This window comes from Hyperolius riggenbachi, chromosome 4, assembly GCF_040937935.1.
Source record: "Hyperolius riggenbachi isolate aHypRig1 chromosome 4, aHypRig1.pri, whole genome shotgun sequence".
Taxonomy (NCBI): Eukaryota; Metazoa; Chordata; class Amphibia; order Anura; family Hyperoliidae; genus Hyperolius; species Hyperolius riggenbachi.
Window position 1 is genome coordinate 444,248,877 of NC_090649.1, and position 19,382 is coordinate 444,268,258.

The 19,382-nt window shown below is 50.1% G+C and overlaps 1 protein-coding gene across 5 annotated transcripts in view; it reads right to left on the minus strand.

Annotated features, from left to right (window-relative positions):
* Positions 1-19,382, minus strand: part of SLC29A1 (solute carrier family 29 member 1 (Augustine blood group)) — a 151,697-nt gene that overhangs the window by 10,434 nt on the left and 121,881 nt on the right. For all 5 annotated transcript variants that reach the window (XM_068232659.1, XM_068232656.1, XM_068232658.1 and 2 more), the window contains 9 exons: positions 14,956-15,037; positions 14,313-14,530; positions 11,801-11,940; positions 9,754-9,888; positions 8,396-8,493; positions 7,505-7,601; positions 4,957-5,012; positions 2,856-2,964; positions 498-583 (listed from right to left, as the gene is read on the minus strand). In XM_068232659.1, the coding sequence (XP_068088760.1) occupies positions 498-583; positions 2,856-2,964; positions 4,957-5,012; positions 7,505-7,601; positions 8,396-8,493; positions 9,754-9,888; positions 11,801-11,940; positions 14,313-14,530; positions 14,956-15,037 (1,021 nt within the window). The remainder of the gene's footprint in view (positions 1-497; positions 584-2,855; positions 2,965-4,956; positions 5,013-7,504; positions 7,602-8,395; positions 8,494-9,753; positions 9,889-11,800; positions 11,941-14,312; positions 14,531-14,955; positions 15,038-19,382) is intronic.

A 19,382-nucleotide genomic window follows, 5' to 3' on the forward strand; every position in this document is an offset into this window, starting at 1 on the left:
CAGTGATAGCAAAGTGGAAGTGGTAACACTGCATTCTATTTTGTTTATGTTCACATTATTCCTCATTTCCCCCAGGCTGCTTATTTGTACAGTACTGTATATCCCGTGCCGGATACGTTCTTCTTGTCTTACAAATGTTATCAGGCATCAACTCGCCTGACACCAGCCTGAAAAGAGCAGCAGACCATGGGTTTCACACCGACATAGGACGCATGCACCGCCCACTGTTTACTATATCCAGAGTCAGCGTCACATAGGAGCCAAGAAACATAACAGAAGTTTCAATATATCTGGGTTTACTATACCAGGAGCTGCTCCCATAGACTTATAATGGAGATTGGACCGGGCCTGGAGAGGTAGTTTACTATACCTGAATGTTTACTATACCAGAGTTTATTATAACAAGATTGTACTGTAATGTATGTCTATGGAAAGACAGGCTGGAGTGGGGAATGAACTGTACAGAGTGGCGTGTGATCTGGCGAGGGGTCACTTACCCACATGGTGATCGCCGTCATGCTGCGGCCGGCCCAATCCATCAAGTTGAAAAGCAGGAAGCAGGCGACTGGAATAAAGTATTTTCCTGCATGTGGAACAGAAATGTACAGGGAAGGTCACTGATCTGCAGCTCTGGTGCCGATCGATTATCACTGAGCAAAATCCACTGGTCTACATCCATCCAGCATTGCCCATCTATGAGGGCACGTTATCACTGAGCAATATCCACTACTCTACATCCAGCCAGCATCTCCCATCTATGAGGGCACGTTATCACTGAGCAATATCCACAACTCTACATCCAGCCAGCATCTCCCATCTATGAGGGCACATTATCACTGAGCAATATCCACTACTCTACATCCAGCCAGCACCGCCCATCTATGAGGGCACGTTATCACTGAGCAATATCCACTACTCTACATCCAGCCAGCACTGCCCATCTATGAGGGCACATGATCACTGAGAAATGTCCACTATACATCCAGCCAGCACCGCCCATCTATAAGGGCACGTTATTCAGCAATATCCACTACTCTACATCCAGCCAGAACCGCCCATCTATGAGGGCACGTTATCATTGGGCAATATCCATTCCTCTACATCCAGCCAGCACCGCCCATCTATAAGGGCACGTTATCACCGAGAAATATCCACTACTCTACATCCAGCCAGCACCGTCCATCTATGAGGGCACGTTATCATTGGGCAATATCCATTCCTCTACATCCAGCCAGCACCGCCCATCTATGAGGGCACGTTATCACTGAGCAATGTCCACTACTCTACATCCAGCCAGCACTGTCCATCTATGAGGGCACGTTATCATTGGGCAATATCCACTCCTCTACATCCAGCCAGCATCTCCCATCTATGAGGGCACGTTATCACTGAGCAATATCCACTACTCTACATCCAGCCAGCACTGTCCATCTATGAGGGCACGTTATCACTGAGCAATATCCACTCCTCTACATCCAGCCAGCACCGCCCATCTATGAGGGCACGTTATCACTGAGCAATATCCACTACTCTACATCCAGCCAGCACCGCCCATCTATGAAGGCACGTTATCACTGAGCAATATCCACTACTCTATATCCAGCCAGCACTGCCCATCTATGAGGGCACATGATCACTGAGAAATGTCCACTATACATCCAGCCAGCACTGCCCATCTACGAGGGCACGTTATCACTGAGCAATATCCACTACTCTACATCCAGCCAGCACCGCCCATCTATGAGGGCACGTTATCACTGAGCAATATCCACTACTCTACATCCAGCCAGCACTGCCCATCTATGAGGGCACATGATCACTGAGAAATGTCCACTATACATCCAGCCAGCACTGCCCATCTACGAGGGCACTTTATCACTGAGCAATATCCACTACTCTACATCCAGCCAGCACCGCCCATCTATGAGGGCACGTTATCACTGAGCAAAATCCACTGGTCTACATCCAGCCAGCATTGCCCATCTATGAGGGCACGTTATCACTGAGCAATATCCACTACTCTACATTCAGCCAGCACCGCCCATCTATAAGGGCACGTTATTCAGCAATATCCACTACTCTACATCCAGCCAGCACCGCCCATCTATGAGGGCACGTTATCACCGAGAAATATCCACTACTCTACATCCAGCCAGCACCGTCCATCTATGAGGGCACGTTATCATTGGGCAATATCCACTCCTCTACATCCAGCCAGCACCGCCCATCTTTGAGGGCACATTATCACTGAGCAATATCCACTACTCTACATCCAGCCAGCACTGTCCATCTATGAGGGCACATGATCACTGAGCAATATCCACTCCTCTACATCCAGCCAGCACCTGTGCTCTGGGGAAAGCCAGGCACCGTTTATTTTACAGTTAGTGATGGCATGAAAACCTCTGCATGATTTATCATCCATCATTCTATATGTAAACCAGAGAATGACATTTTATTTAGAAGGAACCTGGATCTGCTCGTCTTTATTTCCTACAATATTTTCCACATCATCCAGCAGAGAAGGGACTGTGCGATGGCCAAACTTTATAGGGGAGTCTCGGGGTGACATTAGCTCCCTATATAAATCAGTAAGCCATTGCCATGAATAGACATACAAGACACTCCCCATTGCCATGTGCATATCTACAAGCCATCCCCCTTTTTCCTTTACAGCTTTACAAGCCACCCCCCTTGTCCTGTACAGATCTAAAAGCCACTCTTTCTTATTGGGACCAGAAGTCATACATCATCATACAACCACTTCAGTTTGTAAATTAAATCTGTTATATTAGACAAAACTATCAAGACTTAATGTGCCTAGGCATAGTGGGTGTGACACCATCGCTACTCACCCCACTCAGATTCGCCGGCAATGGTTGACTTCACATCCGCAGTGACAGACGGGAAGATCCCAATTGTGACGGTAAACACCAAACAGACGGATAGAGCCAGTACCCAGATCTACAATGAGAAATACAGGCAGTCATTAACGTGTATGGGGAGGGATGTTAATATAAGGTGTATGGAGAAGAGAATTGCAGTGTATGGTGGGCAGTATATAATGTGGCCTTGTACTGCAGGACTGCCCCATCCCTTCTTGTGCTATGGTAATAGAGAAGAGAACCGTAAGTGCTGCTGGTTACTGTATGTACTGACTATGCAATACTAAAGACAGCCACACGATGGCGCTGAATGCATTTAGTATACTGTTCTCTGCATCTGCATCCATTCAAGCAATACATCTTACAACTCTGGAATGAATCTTATTTTTAACACCATAAAATTCTCTAGTTTGTTGCCAGCTGTGAATTTCCATGACTGACAGAAGCTGAAATTGCCGCCTTCCAGCTCATGCAGCGGCATCTGTAAAAGTGGCCATTAACGGTACAATATTTGCCTCAGATTTGTAATACAGAATTTTGTTGATTGGAATGTTGGATTTTATGAACGTATCTGAAGAAAGTACCCTAATCTACCCATTTATGGGAATAATCAATTATATACCACAATCCTGGCCTCAAGAAAAAAAACACATAGATCCTGGCACATAGCCTCAAGATAGGACATAAGTTATAGGGTAGATGATAAAGGGGGATGTGGCCAACAAAACAGCAAAGTCAATTAACCCTTTTCACACTCGCCTGCAAGTGCTCCTAATCCTTAGGCCTGGTTTCCATTTGTGCACTTTTCAGCAACATGCATCAATTTGTAACATTGATGTGCTGATAAAAATCAGACAGAAGCAGACAGATGGAAACAAGGCCTGAGATAGATTTGACGCACTGTATGCTTGTATGTTTGTGCTATGCAAGTTACAGGGCCTGAGCTAGGAACATACTAACACTAGTGGACCACTGCGCAGTGTAGGTGACTACGCAAGATAATGTATTCTTTTGTAAGAAAGACCCCAGCTTTTAACCTAGCTCTAGGGAGTGGTCGTGGATGATTGTTTTGGATGAAAGCATTTGCATGCGAGTGTGCAAAGGGTTAATTGACGGATTCTTTTAGCTAGATTGGATTACATATTTTCACCTCAGCTGATGAGCCCGAACGATCATTTCTGACCGATTGCAACAATCAGATGGTTGAATATTTGGAAAAATGGATCATTAATGGGCACCTTTACCATCTTGCACATCAGATCCAAACGCATATGAGGGAAATATAGTACCGTTAATGGGCCCCTTAAAAGCAAGCCAGAGCTGAGGGGGGGGGGGGGGGAAGTTTGTACATACCTGGGGCTTCCTCCAGCCCCACACGCTCGGATCGCTCCCACACCGCCGTCCTCAGTCTTTTCCCTCTTTGGCACTGGGTCCCGTTACTACCTCCAGTTGTGGCCAGTCTGACACAAGTGAAGTGCGCTATTTACGCATCTCTCCAGCAGCCACCGGAGAGATACGCAGTGGGCGCACTTTTCTTGTGCAGACTGGCCGCAACTGCGTTTGGATCTGTATAAAACTTTTTTTTTCCTCAGCTCTGCTACATTTTAAGAGTATGGGGAGAAGACTGCTCGATACATTTATTGTCATTACCAGGAGTGGTGAGACAGAACTCTATATGGAAGGCTAATTACTAATTATGAAGCTTAGTAATTCAGGGCACACGTCACGTGACGCCCTCCCAGCACTCGTCACGTGACGCCCTCCCAGCACTCGTCACGTGACGCCCTCCGAGCACTCGTCACGTGACGCCCTCCCAGCACTCGTCACGTGGCCCCCTCCCAGCACTCGTCACGTGGCCCCCTTTCTTCTGTTGGCCTTCCCGTTTATTTATTTATTGTATTTATAAAGCGCCAACATATTACGCAGCGCTCAAGCTACATGCAATCTGTTGCTACATCTCATTGACCATCTCCACATACTACCAGGCAGCTACCCCCATGCGGAGGGTTAGTGATGCAATATAGGACACCCTACTCTGGGAGGAGATTAGTAAACAAAGGTGACAGCAAACCTTCTGCAGGATGTGGACAATGGACTGTTTGCCTCCAGATTTTGCTGCGTTGTCACCTGTTTGGGATAGAAGACAAATGATGATGTCACAAGTAACATGTATACACCGTCTTACAAAGAGAAAACTCTCTAACAAGCAAGACACAAAGGGAACCAGAGGCCAAAAGAATAAAATCGAATCACAGAGGTAACATAACGCTATAACTTCAGTTTGTACAATGCTAATGTTCACAATTTTTAGTATATGAATAGGTTTCTTCTGCAACAGTAAGACAGGAATTATACTTTCTAGAGAAGAAATGAATTTAAACCTTTTTTATTGAATTCCTTTTCATGCTTCTTCTCATGATTTGTATTGCTATCTGCAGTTGTTATTATGTTGACACGTTTTATTTTATCCGTATTGCTTTGTTTTTACTATCTTCAATAAATTTGAATCGTGAAAAAAAAAATAAAGAAAGAAAATAAAAAAAACTAAATACATAACTAAGAAAGAAACCTCTGGATCTTCCAGAGGCTCTGTAGCAGAGGTCTCCAAACTTTTTCGGCCAAGGGCCGGGTCAACATACTTTAGACTGCCAGAGGGCCGCAACATACATAAAATGATGTTGAAAAACATTACATTGAATCTAGGTATTGATTCCTCCCAATCATGCAAAGAGGAGAACTCCCAGCAGCAGCCATTCAGTCATGCGGGGCCCGAATAATGTCTTTGTGCACCAGACAGTGAAGCATACCCATGTGACGACCTGATGCAGAATTGGATTGGAAGCCAGCGAATTACTGCTCGCTGGCTTCTACAGTATGTGGATAGGGGTTCCAGCACTGCTATTCTATATGCAGGCCACCGATATTTAAAAGGTACAGTGGGCCGCATCTATAAGTTACACATTTTGTGTTTGGGGGTCAGTGAAAAAGCCTTGGCGGGCCGCATTCGGCCCGCGGGCCTTAGTTTGAGGACCACTGGTCTATAGAAAGCTGGACAGACAGGCAGACTGGAGAGTTGGGACAGAATAAATGTCTACATGGAGTGGAGAGATCAGAACGGATAGGTGGAGCAAAAGGATGAACATTGAATTGGATAGATGGAGTGGAGACACTGGACTAGTTGGATGGAGTGGAGATATTGGATTGAATAGATGGATGCAGTGGAGACATTGGGTTGGATAGATGGTGTGGAGACACTGGACTCGTTGGATGGAGTGGAAATATTGGAGTGGATGGATGGAGTGGAGATATTGGATAGATGGAGTGGAGACATTGGATTGATGGAGTGGAGACATTGGACTGGATAGATGGAGTGGAGACATTAAACTAGTTGGATGGAGTGGAGACATTGGACTGGTTGGATGGAGACATTGGATTGGATGGATGGAGTAGAGATATTGGATTGGATGGATGGAATGATGATGGAAGAATTGTCCGATTGGATTTTCGTTGAACCAAAATTTGGATTTTCTTGTCATTTGTTATAGATAGGAAGCAAAGATTGGTTTGTTGATGGTGTAGTAAATGATTATTCTCAAACTATTTTTTTTGTTGAAATAGTTTAATTGGCATTGTCTGAAATTAATATTATAAAGAGAGTAGTTTTGATTGTAAAATTAAGGTGTGTGTGTGTGTGTGTGTGTGTTTTTTGATTGTAAAATTAAGGTGTGTGTAGGTGTGTGTGTAGGTGTGTGTGTGGGTGTGTGTGTGTGTGTGTGTGTGTAAAATTAAGGTGTGTGTAGGTGTGTGTGTAGGTGTGTGTGTGGGTGTGTGTGTGGGTGTGTGTGTGTGTGTGTGTGTGTGTGTGTGTGTGTGTGTGTGTGTGTGTGTGTGTGTGTGTGTGTAAAATTAAGGTGTGTGTAGGTGTGTGTGTGTAGGTGTGTGTGTGTGTGTGTGTGTGTGTGTGTTAATATTTATTGTAAAGTATTGTAAAGGAAATGCATACTTGCATAATAAATTTTAGCGTTTTTTTCTTTTCTTCGTCAACCAGTATGTATGTAGCTAGTGCAAGTCCAATCTTCCTCTTCTGCATCTTTGAAAGACTAATTTTGGAGCGAAACTCACCTAAGATGCCACCACTAAAAATCTTACTCTTCAGCAAAATTCCCTTCACAGAAAGGATTGCTCACTTTATCTTAAAAATGTCATATCGATTGGTTAAAATTAGACATTATGATTATAACCAATCGATAGCTTGCAATTACATCTGATTTCAGAGAAGAAAAATTGATTGCCACATTTTTTTAACCAGTATTTGCTCCAATTGATGAATTCTGATATTTCACTTCCAATCAGAATTATCTTGGACCATTAGTGGGCACCTTTAGATTGGATAGAGTGGAGACATAGGATTGGATAGATGGAGTGGAGACATTGGATTGGATAGACGGAGTGGAGACATAGGATTGGATAGATGGAGTGGAGACATTGGATTGGATAGATGGAGTGGAGACATTGGATTGGATAGATGGAGTGGAGACATTGGATTGGATAGATGGAGTGGAGACATTGGATTGGATAGATGGAGTGGAGACATTGGATTGGATAGAAAGTCGGATCACCTTTTTCGAGCAAATCCTTCTTCAGCTCCACCTCATTCAGAGTACTGCTGTTGGCCGTGTTCTTCAGGTTATCAATGGTGTAATATCGGTAGTATTCCTGCAATCACACAGATTACATGTTATAAATTAATACCTTGCCAGTCACTGTCAGCAACATGCTAAATGAATTACTGGGGAGCTGGATACTGTGCTATCCATGTCCGGGCCAAACAGAGGAGTCTGAGGACTGAAAAAAGATCAGTCAGTCTGTCTCTCCCCGATACACCCCTCCCCCCATAGATGTTCTAGCATTTTTTATTTGCCTTACTTTATGCTATACTTGACTTTTGCCTGAGTTGTTATCAATACATGACTGTGTGCAGTGGTATGTAGGACATATGTAGCATGTCTGCATGCGGGAAATATACAGATTTGGTGGTGTTTCATGGATTCTGAAGAGTGTGCATGTAAAACTGGCTCTGCCTCCTCTTGCTCCTCCTATATGATATTTTTATTCAATTGATAAGTCTTTTGACTGAATCCAACACAGGTTAGTAAAAATCAGAGCCTATCCATGCTAAGACTGGTCAATGTACCGTGGGCTCTCGTATCAGACCCGCCTCCCTCCCCAGTAACACCCATCCCCCCCCCCCCCCCAAAGGAATCTTCCCATACGGTCAGTGTATTACAGGCCCTCATATCAGAATCGCCACCCTCCCCAGTGACCCCCTGCAGAAAATTTGTCCATGCTAGGAATGGTCAGGGCATCGCAGTCACTCTTATCAGACCCACCTCCATCCCCAGTGACCCCCTATAGGAATCTTTCTGTGAGGTGTGCGTGGCTGCGAGGACAAGCCATGACAGGTACTCTTACCACAGTATTTACTAGTAAGCAGGTTGGTTTACACTCACCAGTTTCGGAAGTGCTAAGTAAGAGAGGAGTGCCAGTAAAATGACTACACAGGCGGTGATAAAATATCCAAATGCACTGTCCTCCAGCGCTGATCCACCTGCCAGAACACAGAGTGGGAGTTAGAGTGGGGAAGGAGGGAGCATGGACTGGAAATTATAATAGGGGAGGAGTGATATGGACTGGCTGTTCTTATGAGAAAGAGGGGGCATGGCCTGGGTATTAGTATGGGGAAGAGGGGATGGGGTCCATAACCAATGGGAGCTTGTGCCAGTTGCCACCAGTGATACCCTTATAACCGGTGTCTCCACTCCATCTATCCAATGCGGTGGGCCTCATGGACACCCACAGCAGACCCCCTGAGCTGCAGATACTAGCACAAGTGGAGGAGAGATCTCACCTCTCCAGGCTGCAGTGGCTCCCTACCTTCTCCAGGCATCCCCATCTCCCTGACTACAGCATAGTCACATGACAAGAGATGGTGCTGGAATCATGGGGGGGGGGGGGGAGGCGACGCCTTGAGAAGAAGCTTCTTCTGGCCACCTATACTGGGGAGCCCCTTTGGCTACCTATACTGGAGGTTGGGCTACATATGGTAACCTATACTGGGGACCTCTTCTTGCTACCTATACTGGGGGGGGGGCTACTTCTTTTTCTGTCCTATGCTGGCAGGCTATCGCTAACCAAACCAAACCATTGCTATGGGGTCCCATGATGTCTAGATATGTCCCTGGGACCGGGGACATGGACTGGGGGATAGAATGGGTCCCATGATGTCTAGATATGTCCCTGGGGAAGAGGGGACATGGACTGGGGGATAGAATGGGAGATGAAGGGACATGGTTCATTATGCAATGACTTGCTGTTGGCTAGGACTGACAAGATTGGTATAATGACAGTATCCATTCGAAAAGAACCGCACACCTGTATGGGGTGGATGCTGGTTCTGGATTTCTAGGCAATCACAGATCCAAAGTCCAAAGGAGGGATCCGCACAGAGACTTGCTGCAACTCAAATGACTTTAAATTGTCCCATCACACACATAATATACATCTGAACGCTGATCGCATAACAGACGAGAGTTTCGGGCCCAATAAGGTCCCCTTAGCCTCATGCCATGACAAAGGGGACCTTATTAGCTCCGACATGATCAGATGTATATCGTGTGTGTGTGATTAGACATTAGAAGACATTTGAGTTTCAGCAAGTCAGTGTGTGGATCCCTCCTCTGGACTTTGGTATAATGGCAGGAAAGAGGTCGGGGTACACCCTCATTTATGAGAGTAGACAGGAGAAAGTTGGGGGGTGGGTGGGAGGGGGTGCTGTCTGGAGTGTAATAGGTTGCTGAGGGATACTTACTGGCCAGAGCACAGATCATGGAGAAAGCAGCAAATGTCCCCGCCAAACCTTGACCACTCATTATTGGTGCTGTGTAACTGGCTGGGAACAGCGCGGCCAATCCAAAAAGACTGCCCTGGAGGAGAGCGCCGAAGGCTGCGGGGGAGACAGACAAGAGAGAGTGTTATCCTTGCTGTGCTTCTGGTAATAAAGGAAGTAAGTAAATGTATTAATGCACAAATATCTAAACACATAGTGAATTTTGTGCAGTAAAAACACATGGGATGGCCATTCTGCCACATATCGCAGCCACAAACCCCCTCACAGCCACGGCTGGCCAGCACACGTCAAACTGGTGAACTGCAACGCCCAGCGGCACAGCCTTCTAATAGAGACTCCAAGCCTGCCGGTCACATGGCGGGAGTCTCTGCCGCCTCATTGAACGCATTCACATGGCCGGCTTCATTCTCGCATTATTGTGACTTGCCGGAGCCCACAGCCGGGGGGCTCTGTAATGGGGACGCTCATCAGCCCACCCATCTGTGTAATTCAACATCTGCACAGTCAATAACCCCCGTCTGATCCCACCACAATGTCACCATGAATCACCAGCAGTGATCTCCACGCACAGCAGCTGCAATATCCCACCAATGAGACACAAAATCCAAACAGACATCCCAGCAAAGAGAACCGGCCGTGTGTACAGCCTGTACCACCAACAGCAAAGAGAACCAGCCGTGTGTACAGCCTGTACCACCAACAACAACGAGAACCAGCAGTGTGTACAGCCTGTATCACCAACAACAACGAGAACCAGCAGTGTGTACAGCCTGTACCACCAACAGCAAAGTGAACCGGCCGTGTGTACAGCCTGTACCACCAACAGCAAAGAGAACCGGCTGTGTGTACAGCCTGTACCACAAACAGCTATGAGAACTGGCCGTGGGTACAGCCTGTACCATCAACAGCAATGAGAACCGGCCGTGTGTTCAGCCTGTGCCACCAACAGCAATGAGAACCAGCTGCGTACAGCCTGTGCCACCAACAGCAATGAGAACCGGCCGTGTGTTCAGCCTGTGCCACCAACAGCAATGAGAACCAGCTGCGTACAGCCTGTGCCACCAACAGCAAAGAGAACCAGCCATGTGTACAACCTGTGCCACCAACAGCAAAGAGAACCAGCAGTGTGTACAGCCTGTGCTACCAACAGCAATGAGAACCAGCAGTGTGTACAGCCTGTGCCACCAACAGCAAAGAGAACCGGCCGTGTGTTCAGCCTGTATCACCAACGGCAAAGAGAACCAGCAGTGTGTACAGCCTGTACCACCAACAGCAAAGACAACCAGCCGTGTACAGCCTGTACCACCAACAGCAAAGAGAACCGGCCGTGTGTACAGCCTGTACCACCAGCCTGTACCACCAACAGCAAAGAGAACCAGACATGTACATCCTGTGCCACCAACAGCAATGAGAACCTGCTGTGAGTACAGCCTGTACCACCAACAGCAAAGAGAACCCGCCGTGTGTACAGCCTGTACCACTAACAGCAAAAAGAACCAGCCGTGTGTACAGCCTGTATCACCAACAGCAAAGAGAACCAGACGTGTGTCCAGCCTGTACCATCAACAGCAAAGAGAACCGGCCGTGTGTACAGCCTGTACCACCAACAGCAAAGAAAACCTGCCATGTGTACAGCCTGTACCACCAACAGCAAAGAGAACATGCCGTGGGTACAGCCTGTACCACCAACAGCAAAGAGAACCGGCCGTGTGTACAGCCTGTGCCACCAACAGCAAAGAGTACCAGGCACATTTACAGCCTATGCTACCAATATCAGACAAACACTGCTACAGTGACTGAGACCAACAGGCTCTGCCCCAGTGATAGGGACACAGACACCACCCCAGTGACTGGGTGAGTAAAAAACAAAAAAAAATGCACTATACCCCTTGGGAATCAGACCAGCGAGGCTGATCGGGACGGGCCAGGACCAGATAATGCAGATAGAAAAGAAAAAATCCTCTCGACACTGCTGGTCTAAAATCTTAGCTGTTTATTTTGGACTCACAGTTGATGAAGACGATTTTGATCATGGTTACAGTGAAGAAGGTGACTGGAGAGAACTCAATCTTCACAAAGATAGCAGTAATCAGGAAGACCAGGAAAATCGCAGCAAGACTTCCAGCAATACGAATTTTCTGAGGGATCCTACAGATACAGGTAAGAGACAGTCAGTGCTATTGTTTACACAGTACAGATAAGGCTCATCCTCCCCCTCTCCTCTCCATAGTACAGAACAGGCTGCTCTCCCTCCCCTCTCCACAGTACAGAACAGGTTGCAGAGTACAGATAGGTATGGGAGAGGGGGAATGACCTGGCGTGGAGGATGGAGAGCTGAGGCAGGTGAAGAGGAGGAGTGGCAGCATGGCACACAGGGTAGGTAGGGCACAGGTAGGTAGGTGGGCGGGGTGACTGACCTGGCATGGAGGATGGAGTTGAGGCAGGTGAAGATGAGGAGGGGCAGCATGGCACACAGGGTAGGTAGGGCACAGGTAGGTAGGGGAAGGGGACTGGCCTAGCGTGGAGGATGGAGTTGAGGCAGGTGAAGATGAGGAGGGGCAGCGTGGCACACAGGGTAGGTAGGGCACAGGTAGGTAGGTGGGGTGACTGACCTGGCGTGGAGGATGGAGCTGAGGCAAGTGAAGATTAGGAAGCGCAGCATGGCACACAGGGTAGGTAGGTAGGTAGGCGGGGTGACTGACCTGGCGTGGAGGATGGAGTTGAGGCAGGTGAAGATGAGGAGGGGCAGCATGGCACACAGGGTAGGTAGGGCACAGGTAGGTAGGTAGGAGGCCGGGGGGGGGGGGGGGGGACTGACCTGGCGTGGAGGATGGAGCTGAGGCAGGTGAAGATGAGGAGGGGCAGCATGGCACACAGGGTAGGTAGGGCACAGGTAGGTAGTTGGGTGGGTGGTGGGGGGGAGGGAGTGACCTGGCGCAGAGGATGGAGTTGAGGCAGGTGAAGAGGAGGAGGGGCAGCATGGCACACAGGGTAGGTAGGGTACAGGTAGGTAGGGGAAGGGGTGACTGACCTGGCGTGGAGGATGGAGTTGAGGCAGGTGAAGATGAGGGGCAGCATGGCACACAGGGTAGGTAGGGCACAGGTAGGTAGTTGGGTGGGTGGTGGGGGGAGGGAGTGACCTGGCGCAGAGGATGGAGTTGAGGCAGGTGAAGAGGAGGAGGGGCAGCATGGCACACAGGGTAGGTAGGGTACAGGTAGGTAGGGGAAGGGGTGACTGACCTGGCGTGGAGGATGGAGTTGAGGCAGGTGAAGATGAGGGGCAGCATGGCACACAGGGTAGATAGGGCACAGGTAGGTAGGTGGGCGGGGTGACTAACCTGCCGTGGCGTGGAGGATGGAGTTGAGGCAGGTGAAGATGAGGGGCAGCCTGGCACACAGGGTAGGTAGGGTACAGGTAGGTAGGTGGGCGGGGTGACTGACCTGGCGTGGAGGATGGAGTTGAGGCAGGTGAAGATGAGGAGGGGCAGCCTGGCACACAGGGTAGGTAGGGTACAGGTAGGTAGGTGGGCGGGGTGACTGACCTGGCATGGAGGATGGAGCTGAGGCAAGTGAAGATGAGGAGGGGCAGCATGGCACACAGGGTAGGTAGGGCACAGGTAGGTAGGGGAAGGGGGACTGACCTGGCATGGAGGATGGAGTTGAGGCAGGTGAAGATGAGGAGGGGCAGCATGGCACACAGGGTAGGTAGGTAGGTAGGCGGGGTGACTGACCTGGCGTGGAGGATGGAGCTGAGGCAGGTGAAGATGAGGAGGGGCAGCATGACACACAGGGTAGGTAGGGCACAGGTAGGTAGGTGGGCGGGGTGACTGACCTGGAGGATGGAGTTGAGGTAGGTGAAGATGAGGAGGGGCAGCATGGCACACAGGGTAGGTAGGGCACAGGTAGGTAGGTGGGGTGACTGACCTGGCATGGAGGATGGAGTTGAGGCAGGTGAAGATGAGGAGGGGCAGCATGGCACACAGGGTAGGTAGAGCACAGGTAGGTAGGTGGGCGGGGTGACTGACCTGGCGTGGAGGATGGAGTTGAGGCAGGTGAAGATGAGGAGGGGCAGCATGGCACACAGGGTAGGCAGGGTACAGGTAAGTAGGTGGGCGGGGTGACTGACCTGGCGTGGAGGATGGAGCTGAGGCGGGTGAAGATGAGGAGGGGCAGCATGACACACGGTAGGTAGGGCACAGGTAGGTAGGTGGGCGGGGTGACTGACCTGGAGGATGGAGTTGAGGTAGGTGAAGATGAGGAGGGGCAGCATGGCACACAGGGTAGGTAGGGCACAGGTAGGTAGGTGGGGTGACTGACCTGGCATGGAGGATGGAGTTGAGGCAGGTGAAGATGAGGAGGGGCAGCATGGCACACAGGGTAGGTAGAGCACAGGTAGGTAGGTGGGCCGGGTGACTGACCTGGCGTGGAGGATGGAGTTGAGACAGGTGAAGATGAGGAGGGGCAGCATGGCACACAGGGTAGGCAGGGTACAGGTAAGTAGGTGGGCGGGGGTGACTGACCTGGCGTGGAGGATGGAGTTGAGGCAGGTAAAGATGAGGAGGGGCAGCATGGCACACAGGGTCATGACGTTGTTGAACTTGCTCTGTAAAGGCGTCCTGTCTGGCTCTATAGATCTGGCGTCAGAGCTGTTGATGCCGAGTATGGTGGAGACGTTTCCATTGGTGTCATCAGATGCCATCCTGTCTGTGGCCGGCTCAGCCAAACGATTGGTGAAATACTGGCACAAGATGGCAGAAGGAGTGAGGACATAACGAGACGTTCCCAGAGAATCCCCCACCCACTAGGACCACTGTCCATCCTCTGTGGTGACAGGTCCCCTTCATTTCTCCACAGTGGCTTATGGGTGGCGAGTGACAATAAAGAGACTCTGCCATGACTGGGCACATGAACTGTGTCAATCCCCTTCCTTACACTATTATCACACCTCAGAAATCCCTTCCAACCCAGATGCTCTGTAATGCCCCCTAGTGGTCCCAAGATAAATGCCCATCAATGAAAACAGTATCAAGTGCACAGGGCCGGACGCCATCATGCCCATCCCTCAGCCTTCGCAATCCTCCCTGGCAGACAGTGACCCCCTATGACGGGTGCTCAGTGAAAGCCTCTACGGCAGCACTAAGTTCCCTCATCTTCCATACTTACCATGGTGGCCGTCATGAAGAAGTTCCAGGGCAGCAATGTGCCCAGACCCAGCATAAAGAATATCAGCCAGACCGCATTGTACCTAGAAAGAGAGAGAGGAGAGCCATTCTGTTACTCTTTATTTCTCGCTGGTAATATCCAAACTATCACCCTCAGTACCAAAGCCAAATCCCGATTTCCCCCCTACAACCCCTAAACCAACGGAAACCCCACCCTCCAGACACACACGCCCCCTCCAGACACTCCTCCTGATCAGTAACTGCACAGATTTCCATATCCGCTTACACACATGTACAATGGCTGTACTGTCCCACCTCTTAAGGTGGCCACTCACAGTTTTCTTTTATTATTTTTGGATGTAGGATGCGCACAGCCACGCCAGCACCTGCGCACTAATGTCTGACTCGGCAGACCTGGAAGAGGCTGCAGGGGGGCATTTATGGAGGAAAGGAGTGGGTTGGAGGAGAACAGGGAGTGGGGGGGGGGGGGGGGGGAGCGGTGGCCATCAGCACAGCTTCCCATACATGCCTTCTCCAAGTGTCTTCAGCTCTGGTATACTTTAACATGGATTTTTCAAATGTACTGTAACATCTCTGTACAGCTATCAATATCTCACGCCATCATCATTCCCTGTTTAGCATGAGAATTATGTAGAATTATCACTGAGCACCAGACTACCGCTTAAAACTTTTAAAACACACTTATTTTGTCTGCAACCACTCATTGATTTCTATTTATTACCGTATTTTTCGGACTATAAGACGCTCCTGACCATAAGATGCTCCTAGGTTTAGAGGACAAAAACCAGGGAAAAAATATATACTAAACCTGGTGCATCCATGCCTCTGTCCCCCGTGTCCTCCTCTATGCCCCCCCCTGTGTCCTCCTCTATGCCCCCCCCCTGTGTCCTCCTCTATGCCCCCCCCCGTGTCCTCCTCTATGCCCCCCCCCCCGTGTCCTCTATGCCCCCCCCCCCCCTGTGTCCTCCTCTATGCCCCTCCCGTGTCCTCCTCTATGCCCCCCTTGTGTCCTCCTCTATGCCCCCCTTGTGTCCTCCTCTATGCCCCCCTTGTGTCCTCCTCTATGCCCCCCTTGTGTCTCCTCTATGCCCCCCTTGTGTCTCCACTATTGCCCCCCTTGTGTCCTCCTCTATGCCCCCCTTGTGTCTCCTCTATGCCCCCTTGTGTCCCTCCTCTATGCCCCCCCTTGTGTCCTCCTCTATGCCCCCTTGTGTCCTCCTCTATGCCCCCCTTGTGTCCTCCTCTATGCCCCCCTTGTGTCCTCCTCTATGCCCCTCCCCGTGTCCTCCTCTATGCCCCCCTTGTGTCCTCCTCTATGCCCCCCTTGTGTCCTCCTCTATGCCCCCCTTGTGTCCTCCTCTATGCCCCCCTTGTGTCCTCCTTGTGTCCTCCTCTATGCCCCCCTTGTGTCCTCCTCTATGCCCCCCCCCGTGTCCTCTATGCCCCCCCCCGGTGTCCTCCTCTATGCCCCCCCCCCCCTGTGTCCTCCTCTATGCCCCCCCCCCCCCCCCCGTGTCCTCCTCTATGCCCCCCCCGTGTCCTCCTCTATGCCCCCCCCCCGTGTCCTCCTCTATGCCCCCCCCCCCGTGTCCTCCTCTATGCCCCCCTTGTGTCCTCCTCTATGCCCCCCTTGTGTCCTCCTCTATGCCCCCCTTGTGTCCTCCTCTATGCCCCCCTTGTGTCCTCCTCTATGCCCCCCTTGTGTCCTCCTCTATGCCCCCCTTGTGTCCTCCTCTATGCCCCCCTTGTGTCCTCCTTGTGTCCTCCTCTATGCCCCCCTTGTGTCCTCCTCTATGCCCCCCTTGTGTCCTCCTCTATGCCCCCCTTGTGTCCTCTATGCCCCCCCCCGTGTCCTCCTCTATGCCCCCCCCCGTGTCCTCCTCTATGCCCCCCCCCCCGTGTCCTCCTCTATGCCCCCCCCCCCCCGTGTCCTCCTCTATGCCCCCCCGTGTCCTCCTCTATGCCCCCCCGTGTCCTCCTCTATGCCCCCCGTGTCCTCCTCTATGCCCCCCGTGTCCTCTCTATGCCCCCCCGTGTCCTCCTCTATGCCCCCCCGTGTCCTCCTCTATGCCCCCCCGTGTCCTCCTCTATGCCCCCCCGTGTCCTCCTCTATGCCCCCCGTGTCCTCCTCTATGCCCCCCGTGTCCTCCTCTATGCCCCCCGTGTCCTCCTCTATGCCCCCCGTGTCCTCCTCTATGCCCCCCGTGTCCTCCTCTATGCCCCCGTGTCCTCCTCTATGCCCCCGTGTCCTCCTCTATGCCCCCGTGTCCTCCTCTATGCCCCGTGTCCTCCTCTATGCCCCGTGTCCTCCTCTATGCCCCGTGTCCTCCTCTATGCCCCCTGTGTCCTCCTCTATGCCCCCTGTGTCCTCCTCTATGCCCCCTGTGTCCTCCTCTATGCCCCCTGTGTCCTCCTCTGCTTGGGCACAGTACCCCGACATTGCTGCAGGTTGGAGGTTTGTATTGGCAGCATTCACAAGTCAGGATCTCCCTGCATTTGGACTATAAGACGCCGTTTTTGGGGGGAGAAAAAGTGAGTCTAATAGTCCATAAAATACAGTCATTACAATGAATAAATAAACAAAATAAAGTACAATAGTTACATTTTATTATAATTCTACCTAACAAATCCAGAGTTTGGAATAGGCTTCTTTGGTCCGGGCTGTGAAGCAGCCCATCAACACTGGGCATGGGGGTGTAAGGTCTGTGCATGGCCAGTAGAGGGCAGCACTCATGCAGATGGATAAACCCATGGATGAGCGCTTTCTTCGAACTTGGTGCATGCGGATCGTGTGTGCTTGTTTGTGGCCGTGCTCTCGAGAAAGAGGGTCTCAGCGATGGATTTTTTTTTGGGGGGGGGGGGGGGGGGGGTTTGCAGGAGGATCCGGGACGCCCCTGGACTATCCACAGGTTTCCCACTACTGAGGTAAGTCTACAATTTGAGTTTTTTTGTCACTTCAGGATTGCTTTAAAGTGGACCTGAACGTCTCTATGCTCTAAAAGATAAGCAACAGCATAGTAACCTTTAAAGAAAAAAACATTTCTTTATTACAGCTGATACAAATCCTGCAATAAACCTGCAGTGTGTCTACTTCCAGCTCTCATGGAAGCAGACATAGGGTTAACATCCTGTGTTCACAAATAAACTGCTCAGTCAAGGCAGCCAGCTGGCACAGCTGAGAAATAAAATTACACTAGTGATTAGACACAGATGAGGGGGAATTAGACAGGTTAAACTCTCTAAATACATGCAGGGTGCATTTCTCTGTCTTACTTGTGTCCTGTGCAAGAGTTCAGGTTCACTTTAAAGCGGCGGGCTCAGGTCCGCTCTACTGGCCTCGCGCCTGCACAGTACTTTCTTAAACACTTGCGGGACATGAGCCCAGCAGCCTCCATTGAAGCAGACATGTCTGCGAGCGCATAAGGCTCAACTCCCGCTTCTTGTTCCACTTACATCTGGGTAAGCCTCTTTTCACTTCACAACACTGGCAATTTAGGTGTTTCAATTTGAGCAATAATCTTTGTCTAGTCTCGAAAGCAACATGCTGCTTTCAGAGGCGGTAAACGCCAGGAAACAATAGCAGAGACCAGAACGGCTAGCCTTGAATGCTTCCCAAAAGCCTTCAAAAGCTAGCTTTTAAACGCTGGCGTTTGAACGCGACGCCAAGCAAAAGCTCAGCAGACGCCCGTGTGAACCAGCCCTAATGCTGGGAATACACGGTTAGATAGTTGCGCCGAATCGGGCCGCTGACTCGATCCCAGCGCATCCCTGCCGGCGCCTGGATCGATCCAAGCTCGTCCCCATGGGCGCTCCTTATCTTCCGCTCGTTTTCTTCCCATTGTCCGCCCGCGGGTATCGAGCGGGGAATAGAGCGCCTCGCTGATCAGACCTGTAGGAAATTATCAATCGAGCCATTAGCGGCTCGATTGATAAGAAACTATCTAACCGTGTATTCCCAGCATTAAATAGCATTATTTTAGTGGTCTAGTTGCTCTAATTACAATCGGATAATGGGGATTTTTTAATTGTTTTTTTCTGTATTGGAATAATAAAATTATATTGTTTTGCATACACTCTTTGCAGGATTGGTATTTGTTTTATTATAAAATACTAATTAATGGTGTTACTAGGGGTACTTAGCAAAGGGGGGGGGAGGGGGGAATCACTTGTGTGCTGAGTTGTGCAGCCCTGCAGTGAGGCCTTAAAGCTCCAGTGGCCCTTTTTGTGAAAAATGGCCTGGTCCTTAGGTGGGGTTTAAGCCTTAAGAGGTTAAGTTGCAGTGGGGCCCAAGGCACGGTAATTCCTTTGCTTCCTCCTATATAGTCTTTTTGGTAAGTTGAGGTGGGTGAGTGGTCAGAGAAAGTTACAGCTGGGCCCCTTGAAGCCCACTAGGCCCCAGGTAGTTGC